The sequence below is a fragment of the Bos grunniens genome, chromosome 8 (genome assembly GCF_055505025.1).
Source record: "Bos grunniens cultivar Pamir isolate PY7600 chromosome 8, Bosgru_T2T1.0, whole genome shotgun sequence".
Lineage (NCBI taxonomy): Eukaryota > Metazoa > Chordata > Mammalia > Artiodactyla > Bovidae > Bos > Bos grunniens.
In genome coordinates this window covers 29635601-29656598 of record NC_141172.1, presented here as the reverse complement: position 1 = coordinate 29656598, position 20998 = coordinate 29635601, and the positions used below count along the sequence as shown (strand labels likewise).

Sequence of the window (20998 nt, the reverse complement as noted above, 5' to 3'; positions counted from 1 at the left end):
CATTATCAAAACAGGAAGAAATAGGTCTTACCTATAGTTTCTAACATTTTTTTCCAAATTTCAGTGTTCTTCTTTAGAATGATTATAAACCAACGACTACAATGGAACTCTAGGGAGAAAAGAAAATGAAATGGTTATGTTTTACAACTTTAAAGTTATGTTCTAAAACTAAATATTTTAAAAACCACTTGATACTACTATGATTCCTCTGACCATTAAGATATTGTAGAGATAACTTAAGATAGTTTTCTGTATAGGTTAAAAAAAAAGTATTCATTTTAGGATTTATTCAAAATTATCTTATATTTGAATAAGATTTGCATAAATGTATACAGATTGCATTTGTATAATAAGGTAAAAGGCATAAAATCTATTTTAAATAAGTTGGTGCTCAGTTGCTCAGTCATGTCTGACTCTTTGGGACCCAATGGACTGTAGCCCACCAGGCTTCTCTGTCCATGGAATTCTCCAGGCAAGAATATTTGGGGTAGGGTTGCCATTTCCTCCTCCAGAGAATATTCCCAAACCAGGGATCAAACTCATATCTTTTGCATTGGCAGGCGGATTCTTTACCACTGAGCCACGTGGGAAGCCCCAAGTAAGTTGGTGGAAGTATCCAAAATATTTCCTTAAAAGCTCCTCAACAGAGACCACTATAACTCTGGATTCACTTACAGATCCTCACCCAAAGTGGAAGGAGCTTACTAGGCTCTGAATAAGAAATTCTGTAGGCAAAAAAATATTTTTAAGATAAAAAGTAGAAGATATGACCCTGCTGTTGAATGCTCCTAGTCTTAACTGGGAAGACAATTCAGACACACCAATTAAGAAATGAACTGTGATGCTCAATCAGCGAGTGAGTGCAAGATATATTAAACAATGGATGAAAAACTGAATAAAGGAGAGCACAACATTCCAAAGATATTTTACATTTTTAAAATACCCTCCTGTCAATAATCTTTTTCCCTACTCAAAAAAACTCCTTCAACCCACACAGATCTCATCTTTCTCTGATTATACTCATCTAAACTCTTTCAAGTACGGGATGCAGGTCTCTGACAATACCCACATCACTAGCTCATCCTGAATCTCTGCTGTCCAACAGTTTTGTACAACTGACTCCAAGTTATACTGATCCTTCCCCTTGAAGAAAACCCACAGTCATCAGAAGTCAGTGGGTCATTCCTTCAATGGAGAAGAGGAATTCAGAACCAGAGATCCTCACTTTTCATCTAAAAGATGAGACAGGGGACTTCTCTGAGAAGGAACAAGCTGACCCCCTGTTTGAGAAAGAATGCCTTTGGGAGAAAAAGAAGAATCTGGTATGCAGGAGCAGATGCACAGACCATTGATGGTTAGCTCTGTGTAAACTCTGAGAATAATACCTATTGACCTTTCTTAAGCCAGGTCGGATATACAATTTAAAATGACTCCATTTCAAATAGTCAAACAGCTCAAGTACTGACACTTGTATTAGAAAATCTCATAAAGTTTTGAAAAAGTAAAATTATATACATGAGTGCTTGGTATGCACAATAAAATTTAATTCTATGCTCTTTCCCCTATGAAAACTTAACTCAGAAAGATAAAAAGTTAAGAAAAAAGAGCATTGACTCTAATGTGAAATTAAGAGTGATACAGCCTTGAACAAGGGGCCTATCATATGAACCTCAGTTTCCTAGAAAATACACTTACTCTTTGGGTTTGTTATGAGAAGTGAGATAAACATACAAATTTCCAGCTCACTGCAAAACACCTACCTCTCTGTTTTTATGATTAATGTTGATCACATGTAGATGACCATTCCAAGGCCAAGCCTTGCATGGTTTCACAGGGAAAAATATAGGAAGATCTTAAAGGACAATATAAGAATCCTTCATAAAACAGTATTATTAGGTCCTCTCTCAAAAAATTATTAACTTCTGACAAACAAACAAATGGAAAGATACCCCAACAGCAGGAAGTCCAGGACTACAAACATGTAGTTAATGCAACTGCCCCGGAGGAAGCGTGACGGTAATGAAAGGGCATTGACGAGAGAGTCTGATGACCTGAGTTAAAATTTCAGCCTGACCATTTACTAGCTCTACACCCTTGTTATGTCACTCATCTGTCTTTTCTGAGCTTGGAATCTATAATTACAAGTGAATGGTATTCATAAAGTTTTGAAAGAATACAATTACTTACATGACTACTTGGTATGCACAATAAAATTTAGTTCTATGCTCTTTCCTCTATGAAAAATTAACTTCAAAAGATAAATAGTAGTCATGGCTTGGTGGGGGATGGAGGTTGACCTATGGATTCAGAGGCCCACTGATTCATGAGGAGTCTGCAGAGAAAGCACAGAGTAAGTAGTTCTCAATTGTGAAACACCCTGGCATCCAAAAGTTCACCTAAAGTCAGTTACGTGGAAGTAGAATTGCTTATTCTTTCAGAGAAACCCTTATCATAAATGTTTATATATATAAAAGCCTAGACTATTCCTGCAAGCTTTCCAAAGACACTAGTGGTTGGATGTCAAGAGGTGGAGAACAGAACATTTTGAGCTGCATTTCTTCTGGATTTTAATATTTTGTGTCAGTATACGGTGGCCAGATTTAGCAAATAATAATAAAGGATACCCAGTTTAATCTGAAATTCAGATAAATGAATAAATTCTAGTACAGGCATATCCCACACAATACTTGGGATATAATCGCACTAAACACTAACTTGATTACCTGAAATTCAAATTTAAACAGGGATCCATTATTGTATCTGGCAAGCCTACTTTGTGTATATTAGCTTAGGAAAAATGCAAATTTTAAAAACCATTTTTAATCTAAGGACTCTATGATTCCTGAAGAACTTTAATGACAAATCCTTTAAAAATCCTCTTAATGATTTTAGCCGTGACCTTTCGATTCTCCATCAAGTGGTTGATAACACTGGTTCCAATCGAGGATAAAAATCAAACAGCTTCTTTCATTTCTTTTAGAAACAGAAACTGATTAATTAGGAATCATTTTACTTTTCAACAAGTTGTACTGGTAATGTGTAGGCACAGCTTTTGTGTAGTTGAGAATCATTACTTGAAACATAAAACAAATCATTCTTGCCCAACACAGATTATATGGCAACTAACAAGTGAAAATGTCTTATGCTAAAAATAATTCTACTAACAGAAACTGCCCCAAATGCATACAATTTTCTAGATATCTTAACTATTTTGACTGTAAAAGAAGTACACCACTAAAAGAGCTTGCTGCAATGGTTCACGGCTTGTCAAAGTTGCTCAGCATCCGTTAATGCATTTAAATTTAACATTCATCTCATTCTTAGCTGCCTCAGCACTACCTGAAGTTAGCAGACAAATGCAAGGCTGTAGTCATTTGTAGGCAATTTGTCGTAAAGTCAATTGGCCATGACAGAAAAACTGACACTGGCAGTCATAATTCATATTCTAGGGTTACTGAACTACTGTTCCAAGAGCACAAAACTGTCCAGCTACCCACCAGCATCATGCAATCATCCAACAGAAAATAGTCAGCTCTTTTTAGCATCTGTTCTGTAGGACTTCTCCCTCATTTTTACAGGCTTGATCAGAAAAGCATTTGTGAACAAAATCTTTCTTTTGAAGTTGACATTTATGAATCTCTCCAAACTCCTTCAATAATAATAGAATTTATTCATTCTTTTTGCTCTTTCAAATCAAAGAAAATCTAGTATCCAGGAACCTTGCCTTAATGTAAGTCAAATACTGATTGATGGTCTCATCCTTCTTTTATAAAATGAAAAGATAAATTACCTGTCCAAAATGAATATGCTGAGAGGGGTCACAAGCTTACAAAAGAACTCAAATTCTCTTATTTATTGATTCAGCAACTCACAGAGTGCCTACATGATGAGCATGTTTCTGGGTGGGAGAATTAGAGGAATGAGGACACAGTCTGAGAACTCATGGGCCAAGTGAATGGAAGAAGAAAAAAAAGCAAAAAGACATTGGAAATAATAAGAATACAAAAGAGAGATGCCATCAAACCCAAACTGAAGAGAAAAGGGAAAGCTTCCTGGAGGCAGCGACCCGTGCATGGAATTTTAAAAAACAGTTGGGAGGTAGGACAGAAGGGGTGATGGAAGGCTGCCCACACAGAGGCAAGAGCACACAGTACCTTCTGAGTACTGCAAGCCCTTACTTAGGCCTGGACTGGGCCTGAAGGACAAGGAAAAGAGAGGTGGCGAGGAACAGATGTGGCTACAGGGTAAATCACTGAGGGCCCTGGGTGCCATTCGTGAAGAGTTTATTTAAAACTGAAGCTTCTTTTGGTAGAGTGAGTGATACAGCCAATCTTTGGTTTAGAAAGATCATTCTGGTGATGGTGTGGAGTATCTATAAAAGAAATAAAAACTGGAAGCAAGAAGACCAGTTAAGAAGCATTTTCAAAGAGATGAAAGTGAAAAGTAAATGAAAATGGGAGACAGATCTGAGGATTAAGAGCTGTAAGCAACAGGACCTGGTGATGTGAAGATAAGGCAGATGAGTCTAGGAAGAATCTCAGCTTTCCTGCTTGAGTTACTGATCGGATGGTAATATTAACACCATCAAGATTGAGAATATTCAAAAAAAAATAGTAAGTGATATGATGTTCTAGACATAAAGCTCTGTCCTGATCAAGAGTTTAAAAGGCTGAGTGAGTGTTACAGTGCCTTATAAGACTGCTAGGCCCCCAAACTTCATTTGTTGAAGCTGTAACCCTCAATGAGATTATATTTGGAGATAGGGTTTTTAGGAAATAATCAAGTTTAAATGAGGTTATAAGGGTGGGGTCCTAAACCAAGAGGACTGAAAACCTTATAAGAAGACAAAGAGATATCTATGTTCCTCTCCCTCCTTCCTTATCCCCCTCTTATCACACGCAAGCAAGAAAGAAAAGCCATGCTTTTTCTCTGCAAGTACACAGTGAGAAAGTGGCCATCCACAAAACCAGGAAGAGAGCTCTCACCCGAAACCAAACCCTGCTAGACCTTGAGGGTGAACTTCCCAGCCTTTTACAGCAGTGGGGAAATAAATTTCTACTGTTCCAGCCACCCAGTCTATGGCATTATTTACAGCAGCCTGAACTAATTACTGCAGACTGCAACCTTCCCACAGCCCCTGCTCCAAGGAATATGCCATTGCATACTATGCTATGCCCCCCTCCTCCAACCATAGCCAAGGAAGCAAAGGGTGGGCCCCTCTCTCCATGGAAGACAACCTAAGTGCTGACCTAAGAGGTAAAACTGGGCTAGAGTCTCTCTCTTGAGAATTTGAAAGAATTAACCAATTAGTAGTAGAGCTAGAGTTGAAAAGATAGAAGCATGAGTAAAAATGAAGAAGCCAAGGTGGGGCACACATAGGCTTGAGTTATGAGAGACAGAAACAAATCAGTGGACAGAGACAGAAGAACACAGCTGACATTAGGAGAGAGGCAAGTATAGCCTGGGAGACCCAACACAGTGAATGAGAGGAAAACTAAGTAAAACTGGCCCCCAAGAAACAGCCACTGACATCCATTTTTACCGTGCACTCCACTTTGCCAAAGGTAATCTGTATGAGGCTCTCTGTTCCCAAACACACCTATCATACTCTGCTTCGGTACAGCATCATACTATCACATCCCAAATAAACCAGTATCTTTCTTAAGATGAACCCTTCCTCCTTTAATTCATGAGGATACTCAACTTCCAATAAAGATTTGAGGGGACTTACAAGCAAATACAACTTTAATATGAAAACTGAGACAATTAAGAATTTTACAAGAGAGATAGTTACTTCAAAAAAACAGAGCATGGGGAACTTCTACTACAGCAGGTGAATAAAATACTGTAAAGGATTCAGTTTTGATCAGAGCCTGAGAAAAGTCATGAGGTTTAAATCAAAGAAATCATAAATCTACTGTTGATAAAGGAATGTGAGATCTGACTAATAAGGTTTCATTCTATAAATGAAACCATAGTAACTGAGGAAAACATTCACAAGTAATGAAAATATTCCTGGCTAAAATATTCTAGTCAAAGGAGAATAGAAATACTTTCACTTCAAACTCCACTAGAAAAATAAGCCAAACATGTAGGTTAAAATTAAAACACTTAAAAAAAAAAAAAAATAGAATTTACAATTTATAAACCAGGAGGAAAAAAGATGGAACAAACCATACTCAAGCAATCTAAAAGAGTTTGGGAATATAGAAAATAAAGAAAAAGGAAAAAGCATCATTAAAAAAAGAGAAATGAAATAAATTCAGATATCCATATTCACAATAAATATAAACAGGTTAGACTCACTGAAGAACAGGCTCACAATCTGTATCTCAAAAATGAAAATGAGAGTTGTAAACAGTCTGATGTCAACCTATAATTTTTAATATATAGAATAATAATATATGCTACACATAAAAAGGTATTTATGTGATTTCATCATTACAACAATGAGTTATTGATAAAAGGACACGTTCTAAAATCAATTACAGTTATAGTTACTTTTAGGAGTGGACAGATGGAAGTGGTAGCTTTTGATTAGAGAGAGGTCAAAAGGTGACTTTAGCTTTCTCTACTTTTTTAAGGAAACTATAATTTTAGAATGTTTTAAAATGTCTAAAATGTTTAAAATGTATAAAAATTAATTGAGTTGAAGTATTTATGGATAAAGTGGTGAAATGCATGGTATTTTCTTCCAAAAAATGGAAGAGGACAGAAGAAATATGACTGGACATGAAACAGTGGCTATTAAAAGTGAATAGTGGATACATGAGGATTCACTATAATATACACATCATAAAATGTACATTATAAAGTTTTCATGAGGAATCTGTATTTGTACCATTAAAAGCAAATTTATTCTGATTTTCTGATGGCTAGAAGTACCGCTTCTAGTTTTACCAAGCCCTGTGAGATAAGAGCCTCCGAAGCAGATCTATGGCCCCGGATTAGCTAATTCCAAGTGAGACTGAGCAGCAGGGCAGGAAGTGATAAATGACTATTACTGTTCTACTTCCAAACACACACACAGAGCAAACTAAAACCCCACCACTGGAAATGACGGGTCAACCCAAGAGAGTACATAAATATAAATTTGTTTCAGTTGAAAGAAAACTTATCTTTCATGTATATGTAAATGATGATTCAATATTATGAAAAGTCACACAATATATTTAAGCTAAAATTATAATATGGGCAAATGGCATATTAATCCACATTTGGAAATACATAAATTATAATCATTACTCTGATCAGGAATCTACATACTCTAAACAAATTTGGTGATAATAATCATCTCATTCCTTTTCCTAGGAATTTTCTAATATGGAGAAAAGAACTTACTGAAAATACATATAGATATTAGGCTATTTAGTAACTTACAGACACACTTACACAACAATGTGTTTATACTAACAAACATTAACTTTATTTAATGTTCATTAACTTTATTTTGGTTTTGAAAGCTACTTCCTTTTATTTTTAAAACTGTTGGCCTGAAGTGAAAGGTTCATTGTCCTTTCAAAAGGTATAACATGTTCTGTCCTTAACTGCGGATTTCCTAAAAGCACAAAGATACTAATTTTATACAGACATTTTGCCAGATTCATATCCACTTCTAGAAACACACACATAAATTATATTTTGTGATGATTTTGAGTCAAGCTCCTTATTTATTGCTCACACTCAAAGATGAAGTCAATTTTATGATTGAAAGCAGCCTTAAAAAACACATAGGGCACAGACAAATGCAAGTTTGTGAAGGTCTGGTGAACTATAATTTAAAAAATAACTATAACAATTTAAACAATAAGAATCAGCAGTGTGTCTGGGATTAGAACCCCAGGCTGCTTTATTACTCAATTGACTTTTTGAAAGGCCGGACTTTTTTTAAATATACTACAAACCAATTAAGTTTATAGTCCGTTGTACTATATTCATTTCCTTCCTCCTCCATCATCCATCTATTTTTTTTTAAAGAACAACCAAGGAGACACACACATACACACTGCTAGAGAATTGGAGATTCCAATCCCTTCTCTTGGGCAACCATTTTTATGTATTTTCCATCCATTTTGTTCTCTCTTAAAACAATCACCCCTACAGGAAAGGGACCCTCTGCCCAAATCAACTCACACCAAATATGGTGACTCCGTAAAAAGATTTAGATGCTTCTGAGAATAAAGATTTAGCCTCTTCTGTGCTCTCATCCCCTAGCTAAACGCAGGAATTGAGGTTGGTGGGCAGTTTGCTCCTGTTTGCCACCACACTGTCAGTGTTGAGAGCCAAGCAGCAACAGGCTGGGCGCACTTCTTGGACAGAACCAGGCAGGGGAATCCCTCCAAGGGCTGCCCCTGCAGGCAAACAACACTGGGTCCACATCAGACTCCAGAGGCAGCCAGCTGTTCACACAGCACTCACTCCAGCCGTATAACTGAACTGAGGGAAACCAAAAATGGACAGGGGGATTAACTCTGCCACAGGATCCTCAGGTGTCATTCCTCTAGCTGGCAAAATCCACCAAAGAAAGTACTGCAGGCGCCTGCCTCCTGCCCTTTGCCTGCCTGGAACGAAGCAGTTCTCCAGTGGGCAGGGCCAATGGTGTCCCTGGTGCTTAGAAAAAGCACGAATACACAAAGCGTCCCCACAGGACCCTGTAACACGGCCCGGCAGCTGCCAGTCAGTTCTGTGTTAAGACTGACCAACTGCAAGAGGAGGTGATAGACGAAGCTCTGTCGTTCCTGGCTGCCCTCTCAGAGATGAGTTTGTGAGATCTCAGTAACAATACTGGCATATAACAAAACAATTGATGGCTTCGTCAGTTGTGACTCAATGATTCCTTAGGGAAAAGCCCTAAAGAACAGTAAAGAGAGACAGACTTTTCAACACAGATACACTGTGGAACTAGGAGATGGAAGGTCAGAATATCACAACCATACTGCTTCAACTTACCTCCCCATCCAACTAGTTCATGCTATTCATCAAAGGTCATCCAAGGGCTTTGCCCCATAATTTAAAAAATAACTCTACATCCACCATTCCCAAACAGTTTTTCCTGTTCTGGAATCTTTTCTACAAAAATTATGAAGCGTTGTCTATAATATCGCCACTTAGCTATCATTTAGCTGTAAGTACTAAACGTAGTTAGATATTTTTATTTTTCCCCATCAATCAGTGCTTCCTAAATTCCGTCTGTGGCTTTCATGATTTCCCTTTGCTGAATCTGGATGGAAACACAGACAACGTTTACAAACTTTAATCAGAAAAGGGCAGCCTCAAATTTCTAACAGGAAACCCTCTGGGAAGAAAACGGCATACTGAAATGTGACTTAACGTAGCTGTTTTTCTTTCCTAGACTATGCTTGTGGTGACTAGAGGTCTGCACCCATGTTGACTCAGTTACAACCCTTTGCTATGCTGAGAAATACCAGGCATGTGCTGAAAAGTACCAGGCATGTGCTGAGAAGGGCTCACGAAAGATCATGCTCTCTTGCTCTGAGTCCATTCTTTGCCATATTTGTCATGGAGCATTTAGAACCCTTAAGTTTAGCTGGCAGAAGAAACTAATGCATTTTTGCAATTATTAATGCTTAATAATTTCAAATATCTTATTTAAAGACATCAGAAAAGTTTGTGACCTTTTACCAAAACAACTTGTTAACACCTTATTTTGTTGATAAGGAGTAAAAGGTCAAAGAGATTACTAACTTTCCCAAGATTACATAACTCAGACCTTTTATTAAGCAATCCTATTTCTACAGCCATTATTATGCAGGGGCACTGTAAAGTTTACATAATAAAACATCAATAACTATCTGAAAGTTTCAACCAAAGGTAGTCTTAATTCATCTACAAGAGGATACGGGGGCAGAAGAAAAATGGAGAAATAATAAGCTTAAAAATCTTACTCCGTTAGATTGGGTGTCTATTAAATTCCCTAAACAATGAACTGTTTCATTTTCCATGTCATTTTGTGGATTTTTTTTTTTTAAAGCAACTTTATTGCTCAGGTACAAATTAACCACCAAATATTCTCTTAAAGAGCCAAAGGTTTCCTAATATATATTCACCACTGGAATATTTAAAATGCAGGTGTGTTGTAATCCACAACTAAGCCAATAATTTGTCATTTAAGACTGTTAAAATATGCTCTTCAATAACAACTGATAATAAAACTGTATATAAGAATTGGTTTCTGTTGCATCTAGTATAATAACTCTTCCATAAGTGAGTTTTTTAGACAATGAACTGGCATTTATTGTTACTCTTTGAAATGAAACCATTCATGAAATAGCTGTCATATATCCCTATCTTCTTAAACACAGCATATGTGCTTCACAAACATGCATATGTTTAAACCTACCAATAGCTGAATATTAGATATACCCACTTTCAAGTAAGAAAACTGAGGCTGAAAGATTGAAGTATTTTCTCCTATACTCATGAAGTATGTAAGCAACAGAGCTAACATTAAAAGCCAATCTGAGTTTGACTGACATGAAAGTCAAGTGCTTTCCACCAAATCATAGCTCTGTGCTCTAATAATACTACTACAGGAAAGAAAATAGCTACTTACCTTCAGATAAGTAGCCTCAAACAGCCATGCTTTCAGAGGTCCCAAACTGCTACTATAAGGCTCTCTTGAAAAAACATTCTTACCATTTCACTAGTTGAGATTCTGGGCAAGTTAACTTCTTGGAGCTGCTGTTGTAAAGTAAGCATTAACAGTAACATATGCAAAATGCCTAGAAGAAACAGGCATACAAAAGCCGCTGCTATCATTATTTCGTCTTCTAGTGTCTGCACCAACTCAATGGACATGAGCTTGGGTAAACTCCGGGAGTTGGTGATGGACAGGGAAGCCTGACGTGCTACAGTCCATGGGGTCGCAGAGTCAGACAGGACTGAGAGACTTAACTGAACTGAGTGTCTGCTGTTTCCAATTTGAACGTAACTCTTTAACAGGAGTGAAAATTTGATCATTTCTGACCTTGGTCTTGTAAGTTACACTATGTCTTATCTATGTAGTAAATAAAGCATTTAGCTTTAGGACAGCTTTCCCATTGCTGAAAAATACACGTACTTTTTGTACTACTGAAGATCCCACAAATCACTCGCTCTAAAATACTTCAAAGAAGTAGAAATGAACCCAAAGAAAGTGTAGTCCAAAATTCAGCTTAGTCAAATAACTGACACTTTAAAAAGTGTTAAGTTACCACCCAGAGGAGACAGACGGAGAGGGAATAGATGGGGTGTCTGACAAGACAGAGATAAACGAACAGGAAGAAAGGAAGAAGAAATATTGAGGTGAAGAAACTGAAAGGGGGAAGAAATAGAAAGCTGAAGGACAGCAAAGCAAGTTAGAAAGCCCTGAGAAAAGTCCTTAGCACTGGCCAGGCTAACAGGAGGTGGAGGGCGTGCTGACTAAGGTCACAGATGCCCAGAAGAACTGAATCATCTCCCTGCCAATGTAAAATCTGATCTCAAAGGAAGAACTGCAACTCAATTTTCCTGTATCCAAACACAGTAAAACTCATTACATTTGAGTCACTATCTTTTGAGTCAGTTATCAGAATCTCCTGAGATAAAGTATGTGAAAAAGTTTAGAAAATGGGAAGTTATAGAAGCAATGGCACCCCACTCCAATACTCTTGCCTGGAAAATCCCATGGACAGAGGAGCCTGGAAGGCTGCAGTCCATGGGGTCGATAAGAGTCGGACCTGACTGAGCAACTTCACTTTCACTTTTCACTTTCATGCATTGGAGAAGGAAATGGCAACCCACTCCAGTGTTCTTGCCTGGAGAATCCCAGGGACGGGGGAGCCTGGTGGGCTGCCATCTATGGGGTCGCACAGAGTCGGACACGACTGAAGCGACTTAGCAGAAGCATTAGGCATTATTATTAATATCAACGGTATTGGTATCAGAATGGCTGACTGATGCTGTTGTTTCCTATCCCTAACTTCAGAAAATCAATAACGATAAAAAATTATATATACACAGCACTATTTTAGCAAGTTTTAAATAAGCACTTACATTTCCCAAAGCATAAGGCACAGGTAGATTCAGCAGGCAGATACTTGCACCAGATACTTCCATTCTCATACAAATAAATACACACTTTCACATCTAATTTTGCATTCATAATTGTGTTTTTGTTTTTTTTAAGAAAGCCATCCTAAATTCTATAAACTTTAAGCCCCCCCTCAAAAAAAACAAACTGTACTATCTGCCTCTATCACTAAACCATATGGCAAAGAAAAATAAAGACAGGTACCTTGCTTCCAAGCTCTCAATTTTGTAGAAAACAGTACATAATTACACTGCAACAAGATGTGCTAAATTTTGGGAGAGTAAAAGGAACCAATGCTATCAGAATGAGTCAGAAAAAAAAACTGAGAACGTGACATGTGAATCGTCCTGAAAGACCTGCAACTTGGGATATGAGGGACAGCCAGGAGAGGGAATGGCATCTCTTATAAATGGAAAGACACCTGCTAAGACAACAAAGCCACATAATTTAATGACAGTGGCTCTGTAGCACAAGGCTGCCACGCTAGACAGGAGAGGAAAGCCATGTTTTCATGGCCTTCGTGGGACTTTGCCCTACAGGGGGAGAGCAGTGAATTTTAGATACATGGGGCAGGGGTGGCAGGGAAGAGGGGGAGTTACTAAAATTTGTTTTCTGGGGGAAAAAAAATCTGGCAATAGGCTACATAGTTCATCAAAAATAGAAAAGAACTAGGGATTTCCCTGGAGGTCCAGTGGTTAAGTCTCAGCGCTTCCAACATAAGGGGCCCAGGTTCCATCCTGCAAACTGAGGGTTCATGAGCCTCAACTGAAGATTCCTTACGGCATAACTAAGAAAAAATCCCACAATTCTCAACCAAATTGTGACCTGGCACAGCAAAAGAAATAAATAAATACGTTTTAAAAAATAGAAAAGAACTAATAATAGAACAAACAGACGTTAGGTTGTTAAAAACAGCCCAGACCTGGGGTAGGGTGGGGGGTGGAGGGGGGCGGGAATGCAGAAATGTGAGCAAGATTAATGACAAGAAACAAGAGAAGTGATACAGACACACACATTAGAGAGTATTACAAGGACCAATGACCACTAGTTGTGTGTGTGGGACAGGTGTAATGTTTGAATGACAGCAGCAGAGGTCAACTCTTAGCATTTCTAATCTGGGAAACTAAAATTACCAGAGCATCATTAGCTTAAAGAGCAGAAAAAGAAATGTCACTTAGAGAAAGGGGGTAGAAATGCATTCCTTTTGGGCATATTGAGCTTGAAATGTCTAGAAAACAGGAAATAATAGAATTTAGGCTCCATGAGGGTAGGAACTTTTATTTGTATTTTTAAATGTTGTTGATTTCTTTTTCTCACTGGACTATATCACCAGCCCCAGAAACAGTGGCTGGCCCAAAGTGGGCACTCAATAAATATTTGCTGAAAGAATGAATCAATTACATAAGTGAATCTAAGGAGAAAAAAATTTGAAAGTATAAATCAGGGAATCCTTGGCCTAAAGATGTTGCTGAAGATAAAGAAGATTAATCAGGGAGAAAATAGAGATTAAGGAGAGAACAGACTGGAACTCTGGGAAACACAGACATTTAAAAATAGAACATAAGAATTACTTTAGGAGTAAAAATCCATTAGAAGTAAGGGCTCTTCATGCTTTATCACTCTCAACAGGTACTTAAAAACTCCCACCAGGGCCAACACTCTAGGCCAAGTTACTGTTTATTTAGCTGACCCTAAATAAGGATCATCATTGACATCACATTTGACATCACTTTGGTTCCTATACCAATGTGATAACAAATGACTTATGGAAAGTGAAAGGCGCTCAGTTAAGTCCAACTCTTTGCAACCCCATAGACTATACAGTCTATGGAATTCTCCAGGCCAGAATACCGGAGTAGGTAGCTGTTCCCTTCTCCAGGGGATCTTCCCAACCCAGGGACCGAACCCAGGCCTCTGGCATTGCAGGCAGATTCTCTACCAGCTGAGACACAAGGCAAGTCCCTGACTTATGGAAAATAACCTTAATCAAGTCAAATTAAATACAGAAAATCAAAATATCTTAGACATCAAGCAATTATTTGTAAGAAAAATTCAAAATCCTAGTGGAATCAAAATATTCCAGCCAGATCCAAGATGAAATAATATCTACATACATGGAAAATCTGGGCTTTCCAGGGAGCTCAGTGGTAAAGAATTTGCCTACCAAAGCAAGAAACACAAGAGACACAGGTTCAATCCCTGAGGGAAAATCCCGTGGAGTAGGAAATGGCAACCCACTCTAGTACTCTTGCCTGGGAAATCCTACAGACAGAGGAGCCTGGTGGGCTACAGTCTACAGGGTCGCAAAGTGTTGGACACAACTGAGCACACACGCACGCAAAACATGGGGAAAAAAAAAATCTAAAAAATCAGTGATCAGGCTCTCTTATTTACCTCCATGCTGCTGCTGCTGCTAAGTCGTTTCAGCCGTGTCCAACTCTGTGTGACTCCATAGACGGCAGCCACTAGGCTGCCCCGTCCCTGGGATTCTCCAGGCAAGAACACTGGAGTGGGTTGCCATTTCCTTCTCCAATGCATGAAAGTGAAAAGTCAAAGTGAAGTTGCTCAGTCGTGTCCAACTCTTAGTGACCCCATGGACCACAGCCTACTAGACTCTTCCGTCCATGAGATTTTCCAGGCAAGAACACTGGAGTGGAGGGCCAGTGCCTTCTCTGACCTCCATACTAAACCAAAACAAATTCACCTCTAGATTGTCCATTAACTGAACAGGCAAACACTCAAAAATAAAGTCTGTCCATAGTAACTGAAACCAATGTTTTTCATAACCTGTACTAAAAGCTTTCTAGAGAGAATGCAGTATCCCTCTGACAGCAAAGAGATGCCACTCTCTAAACCAGCTGATACGCTCCTTAGGCAGTGGTAGTCTACACTGCTGAAGACACACTGAGGAAAATCAGTTGATAATTTCCATCATGCTGGCCAGATTCCAAGTGGCTCAGCTAAGGGAAAATTATACAAAGAAGTCAAAAGTAATATGAACCTACTCAAACACAAACCTTAGCCATATAAGATAAGTAAGTGTGGACCAATTCAATCCCCTCATTACTAATTCAGAAATAATTATAACAGGCTACACTATTTAGTTACCTTATGTAATTCCATAGGACTCACTAAGGCCATCCTAACAACCTGGTATTTTCTCTCTAAAAACAATTTAAAAGATCTTACTCTTTCAATAAACATGACTATTTGCTTCTTAATTAACCCATCTACTATTTAATCACATACATTAACTGTATTTTACTATGGCACTCAAAGGGCTGTTAAAAGTAAGATTATAAACCAACTTTTACTTTTGTAATAATCCAGAGAGTGCACCTGCTTTAATGGTGGTGTTCTGGGGTTTGTAGTTTTTGTTGTTACACAAAATTTCAATCAAGTGATGAGAAAGTAGCAACAAACATATACATGTTAAAAATGGCCTGAGAAATCTGAATGACCCCAGTAAGAATAACATGTTTTCATAAAATAATGACTATCCCTTCTCCAATTCCTGGTGTGTCCAATGATCTTAGGTGTAACATAAACCGGGGGGCAATTATTTGGATAATTCAGGCACCAAATTACTCCTTTGTTATCCAATTCACTATATGATTGTTACATAAAGTTGTCAAAAGAAGTTACCAATAAAACTTTCAAAAATTGTAAGAGCTACCAAAAATATGTACAAAGGTCAGGAGAACTAGGCAAGTACTCTGGAATAAAGCTCGGGGCTCAATACTAAGAGTGACTTCATAATGTCATATACAAAAGCTTGTGGAAAGCCTCAATACTCATGCAACTTTTTTTTTTAATTAGCGGACATCTTCAAAAATTAGAAAAATTTAAACCTCCTTATTTTACAATTTACTAGGCTTTTTTTTTAAACAAAACATAACTTACATATTTTGAAACTTCAACTAACATTAAATAAGGGTATTCAAATTTTATGTTGATCAAAAAGGGACAGGAATTTAAGAAGATAGAGTAAAACTATCAAATACAAAAGTCTGACTCAACACAGTTGAAACCAAACAAGCACACTACAAGACAACGAAGTATAAGAAAATCCTGAATTATTAAAAAAAAAAAAAACTCTGAATGGTATATTCATACAATGAATTAATACTCAGCAATAAACAGTAAAAAAAACACAAGTAAAGGCAACACGGATGAACCCAAAATAGAGTCAAAACAGTCAGACACAAAGAACACACTGTATGACTCCATCTATTTAAAGCTCTAGAGAATGCAAACTAATCTATAGTGACAGAAAGCAGATCAGTGGTTACTTGGAGATGGGGAAGTAGGCAAGGCAGGAAAGGATTACCAAGGGGCATGAAAAAAAATCTGCCAGGGATAGACATGCTCGGTCTTGACTGCCAGGATGTTTCACAAGGGCCAAAACCCAACAAGCTATACAATTTCAATACATGAAGTTTATCATATGTGAATTTTGATTATATTAATACCTCAGTAAAATACTTAAACAAGCCCTCCTCACTCCTTGAGAAAACGGGAGAGCCTAAACATCCTGAGTTTAGTACCCAACAGATATTCATTGAATTTAACAGAGCAGCCTAGGGAGAAAAATTCAGGCCAAGGGGGACTGTTTACACAGACAAAGATATTGATAGATATATGGCTATGGCTATAAACAAACAGCTGAGAAAAGAAAAGAAGCTAAAGGCAAAGGAGAAAAGGAAAGATACACGCATTTGAATGCAGAGTTCCAAAGAATAGCAAGGAGAGATAAGAAAGACTTCCTCAATGATCAGTGCAAAGAAATAGAGGAAAACAACAGAATGGAAAAGACTAGAGATCTCTTCAAGAAAATCAGAGATACCAAGGGAACATTTCATGCAAAGATGAGCACAAAAAAGGACAGAAATGGTATAAAACAAACAGAAGCAGAAGATATTAAGAAGAGGTGGCAAGAATACACAGAAGAACCATACAAAAAAGAAGTTCATGGCCCAGACAATCATGATGGTGTGATCACTCACCTAGAGCCACACATCCTGGAATGCAAAGTCAAGTGGGCCTTAGGAAGCATCACTACGAACAAAGTTAGCGGAGATGATGGAATTCCAGTTGAGCTATTTCACATTCTAAAAGATGACGCTGTGAAAGTGCTGCACTCAATATGCCTGCAAATCTGGCAAACTCAGCAGTGGCTACAGGACTGGGAAAGGTCAATTTTCATTCCAATCCCAAAGAAAGGCAATGCCAAAGACTGTTCAAACTACCACACAATTGCACTCATCTCACATGCTAGCAAAGCAATGCTCAAAATTATCCAAGCCAGGCTTCAACAGTACATGAACCATGAACTTCCAGATGTTCAAGCTGGATTTAGAAAAGGCAGAGGAACCAGAGATCAAATTGCCAACATCCGCTGGATCATCAAAAAAGCAACAGAGTTCCAGAAAAACATCTACTTTTCCTTTATTGCTACGCTAAAGCCTTTGACTGTGTGGATCACAACAAACTGTGGGAAATTCTTAAAGAGATGGGAATACCAGACCACCTGACCTGCCTCCTGAGAAACCGTATGCAGTTCAAGAAGTAACAGTTAGAACTGGACATGGAACAACAGACTGGTTCCAAATCAGAAAGGAGTACGTCAAGGCTGTGTATTGTCACCCTGCTTATTTAACTTCTATTCACAGTATTCATGCAAAATGCTGGGTTGGATGAAGCACAAGCTGGAATTGAGATTGCCGGGAGAAATATCAATACCTCAGATATGCAGATGACACCACCCTTATGGCAGAAAGCAAAGAAGAACTAACGAGTCTCTTGATGAAAGTGAAAGAGAACAGTGAAAAAGTTGGCTTAAAGCTCAACATTCAGAAAACTAAGATCATGGCATCCGGTCCAATCACTTTAGGCCAAATAGATGGGGAAACAATAGAAACAATGAGAGAGATTATTTTTATGGGCTCTAAAACTACTGCAGATGGTGACTACAGCCATGAAATTAAAAGACGCTTGCTCCTTGGAAGAAAAGCTATGATGAACCTAAACTGCATATTAAAAATCAGAGACATTACTCTGCCAACAAAGGTCCATCTAGTCAAAGCTATGGTTTTTCCAGTAGTCATGTATGGATGTGAGAGTTGGACTATAAAGAAAGCTGACTGATGAAGAATTGATGCTTTTGAACTGTGGTGTTGGAGAATACTCTTGAGAGTCCCTTGAACTGCAAGGAGATCCAACCAGTCCATCCTAAAGGAAATTAGTCCTGAATATTCATTTGAAGGACTGACGTTGAAGCTGAAGCTCCAATACTTTGGCCACCACTGTAAAAGACCCTGATGTTACCATCTTTCTAAATTCCATATATATGATGGTAACAATAACCCTGTGTACGAGACAGTAAAAGAGACACTGATGTATAGAACAGTCTTATGGACTCTGTGGGAGAGGGTGAGGGTGGGAAGATTTGGGAGAATGGCATTGAAACATGTAAAATATCATGTATGAAATGAAAAAATAAATAAATAAATAAAAGACCCTGATGCTGGAAATGACTGAAGGCAGGAGGAAAAGGGGACAACGGAGGATGAGATGGTTGAATGGTATCACTGACGCAATGGACATGAATTTGAGTAGGCTCCAGGAGTTGGTAATGGACAGGGAAGCCTGGCTTGCCGCAGTCCATGGGGTCACAAAGAGTCAGACAGGACTGAGCAACTGAACTAATTGATAAGAGAGATAAATACACATAAATATATGTATATTCTGCAGATTTAATCAGTATAAAGAGGCATTCCAGCACTGCACTTTTTCTAAAAGGGAATGGCATGAATACATTCACCACTCCCAGATAAATCATGAATGAAGTAGCCAAGCAGGGGGTCAATGTCAGTCAAAACTTCACTGACTCCTATAGATGAGGCTCCTCCAGTGCTAAAGTAGGAAATAAATGTTGCCCAGAGGCAGACTTCATGTTTGACTTACTAAAACAAATTACCTTCAAAAGCCTGGGGTGGATGGGGGGAGAAAGACGGGATACTTGACTTAAACCTTTTCAACATTATCCAGTAAAGCCTCAGACAAACTGGACCTGTTGGTGAAGAGGAGAACTAGCAACATACAAGAGAAGCTAGCCATTCCTTGTATAGATCAGAGAGGACCTTTTCAACTGTAGAATAATCTTTAGTATTTATGGTTCTATTGTCACAGTTTTGTCAGTTTAGTGATGTCTTATAAGCAATGGATAACAGATTCCCATTATCATTTTTTTTCAGCTAGGTCCCTGAAGCAAGGCATACTACTGCTGCTACTGCTGCTAAGTTGCTTCAGTCATGTCCGACTCTGTGCAACCCCATAGATGGCAGCCCACCAGGCTCCACCATCCCTGGGATTCTCCAGGCAAGAACACTGGAGTGGGCTGCCATTTCCTTCTCCAATGCATGAAAGTGAAAAGTGAAAGTGAAGTCTCTCAGTCATGTCCGACTTTTAGCCACCCCATGGACTGCAGCCTACCAGGCTCCTCTGTCCATGGGATTTTCCAGGCAAGAGTACTGGAGTGGGGTGCCATTGCCTTCTCCGAAGGCATACTAGGGCCCACCTAATTACATATTGTAAAGTTAATCCAAAATTAACTATATAGGTCTATAAAAACATTTACTTTTAAGCCCAGATCAAGATTTAAACACGCCTTCTCCACTGGCATCCTGTGTACCACATGATGCTCAGCCATATTATACCTCTTTAAAGAGTCAAGAGACACTGCTTCTAACGGATGCTGTTAATGTCAATTCAAATGTATGGATGTTTAATAATCTCAAATTATCCTCACTGAGAAGAATGACAATTAGTGAAAACTACTGATCAACAGTTGTACTTGTTCATTTGTATATCAAAACAAGCTGGGCGTCCTCATTTCACAAAATACTTGTTTTCTTTAGGGAGGGATAGCACCTAGGTGTGGAGAAGGCAATGGCACCCCACTCCAGTACTCTTGCCTGGAGAATCCCAGGGATAGGGGAGCCTGGTGGGCTGCCGTCTATGGGGTCACACAGAGTCGGACACGACTGAAGCCACTTAGCAGCAGCAGCAGCAGCACCTAGGTGAGAGAACTATAGCTAAGTTTTCAGTTTCTTTGCACCTGTCTATGTCATCCATATTTTTCAATGTGCTTTCTTAATCATCAAAGTAAGTCACTAAAAGAAAAAACTATCTTATGTTTTAAAACATAAGTAATAAAGTAAATGGAAAGCATTCCTAAATGTATTCTTACTGTCAACATTAAATCATCAGCACAAGCGAAATAGGTTTTTCCTTAAGTTTTTGTTTTGTTTTTTTGTTGTCTAGTAACTGATGTTTCTGTTTTATTTCCTTTCTCATAAGTGTTTTACTTTTCACTTTCCCCTCCTGCATTTATTTATTTATAGCACCTCAGATATGGAGGTAGACTGGTTTACAACAGCATAATAATGAATGCTGATTTTGCAGATGTAAATAAAACTAAAAGGAAGATATAGATAACAATTCCCTAGACCAAACAAATTTAACCACCACAGTCAAGAAGAAAAAAAGCAGGAATTTAAGTATTGTTTTACCTTTTTTTAAAAAAAACTCAGCTCTCCAAGAACTGCTTTAACATTTCTCTAACAAATATAATTTCATCACTTCAAAAAAGTTTTTTTATTTTATGATATAGGATATAAATTACTTTTTAAATTATATTTTTTCAAAATGGAGAATAAATTTCTGGGGGGAAAAAAGACTATGCCAAATATTTGCCCACAAAAATGTGCACAGGATATACACACAATTGTCAGGCCAATATAATCTAAATAACAAATTATACTGTTTTAATCACACTCCAAAAGCATCACGAGATGCTGACAATGCTAATAGTTCATCTTTGCCAAATTTAATGTTTTACTCATTTTGTGAGAGAAAAAATATTTT

General features: G+C 38.1%; 1 protein-coding gene across 35 annotated transcripts in view; it reads right to left on the bottom strand.

The window, feature by feature from the left end:
• Positions 1-20998, bottom strand: part of MPDZ (multiple PDZ domain crumbs cell polarity complex component) — a 175466-nt gene that overhangs the window by 149687 nt on the left and 4781 nt on the right. For 32 of the 35 annotated variants that reach the window (XR_015169573.1, XR_015169572.1, XM_086415111.1 and 29 more), the window contains one exon: positions 32-109. Coding sequence is in view for 32 of the 35 variants with exons in the window: in XM_086415111.1 (XP_086271237.1) it covers positions 32-47 (16 nt within the window). In the remaining 3 variants the exon portion in view is untranslated. Of the gene's footprint in view, positions 1-31; positions 110-2187; positions 2333-20998 lie in introns of those variants that run through there. The other 3 variants (XM_086415142.1, XM_086415112.1, XM_086415114.1) reach the window with 1 other exon arrangement.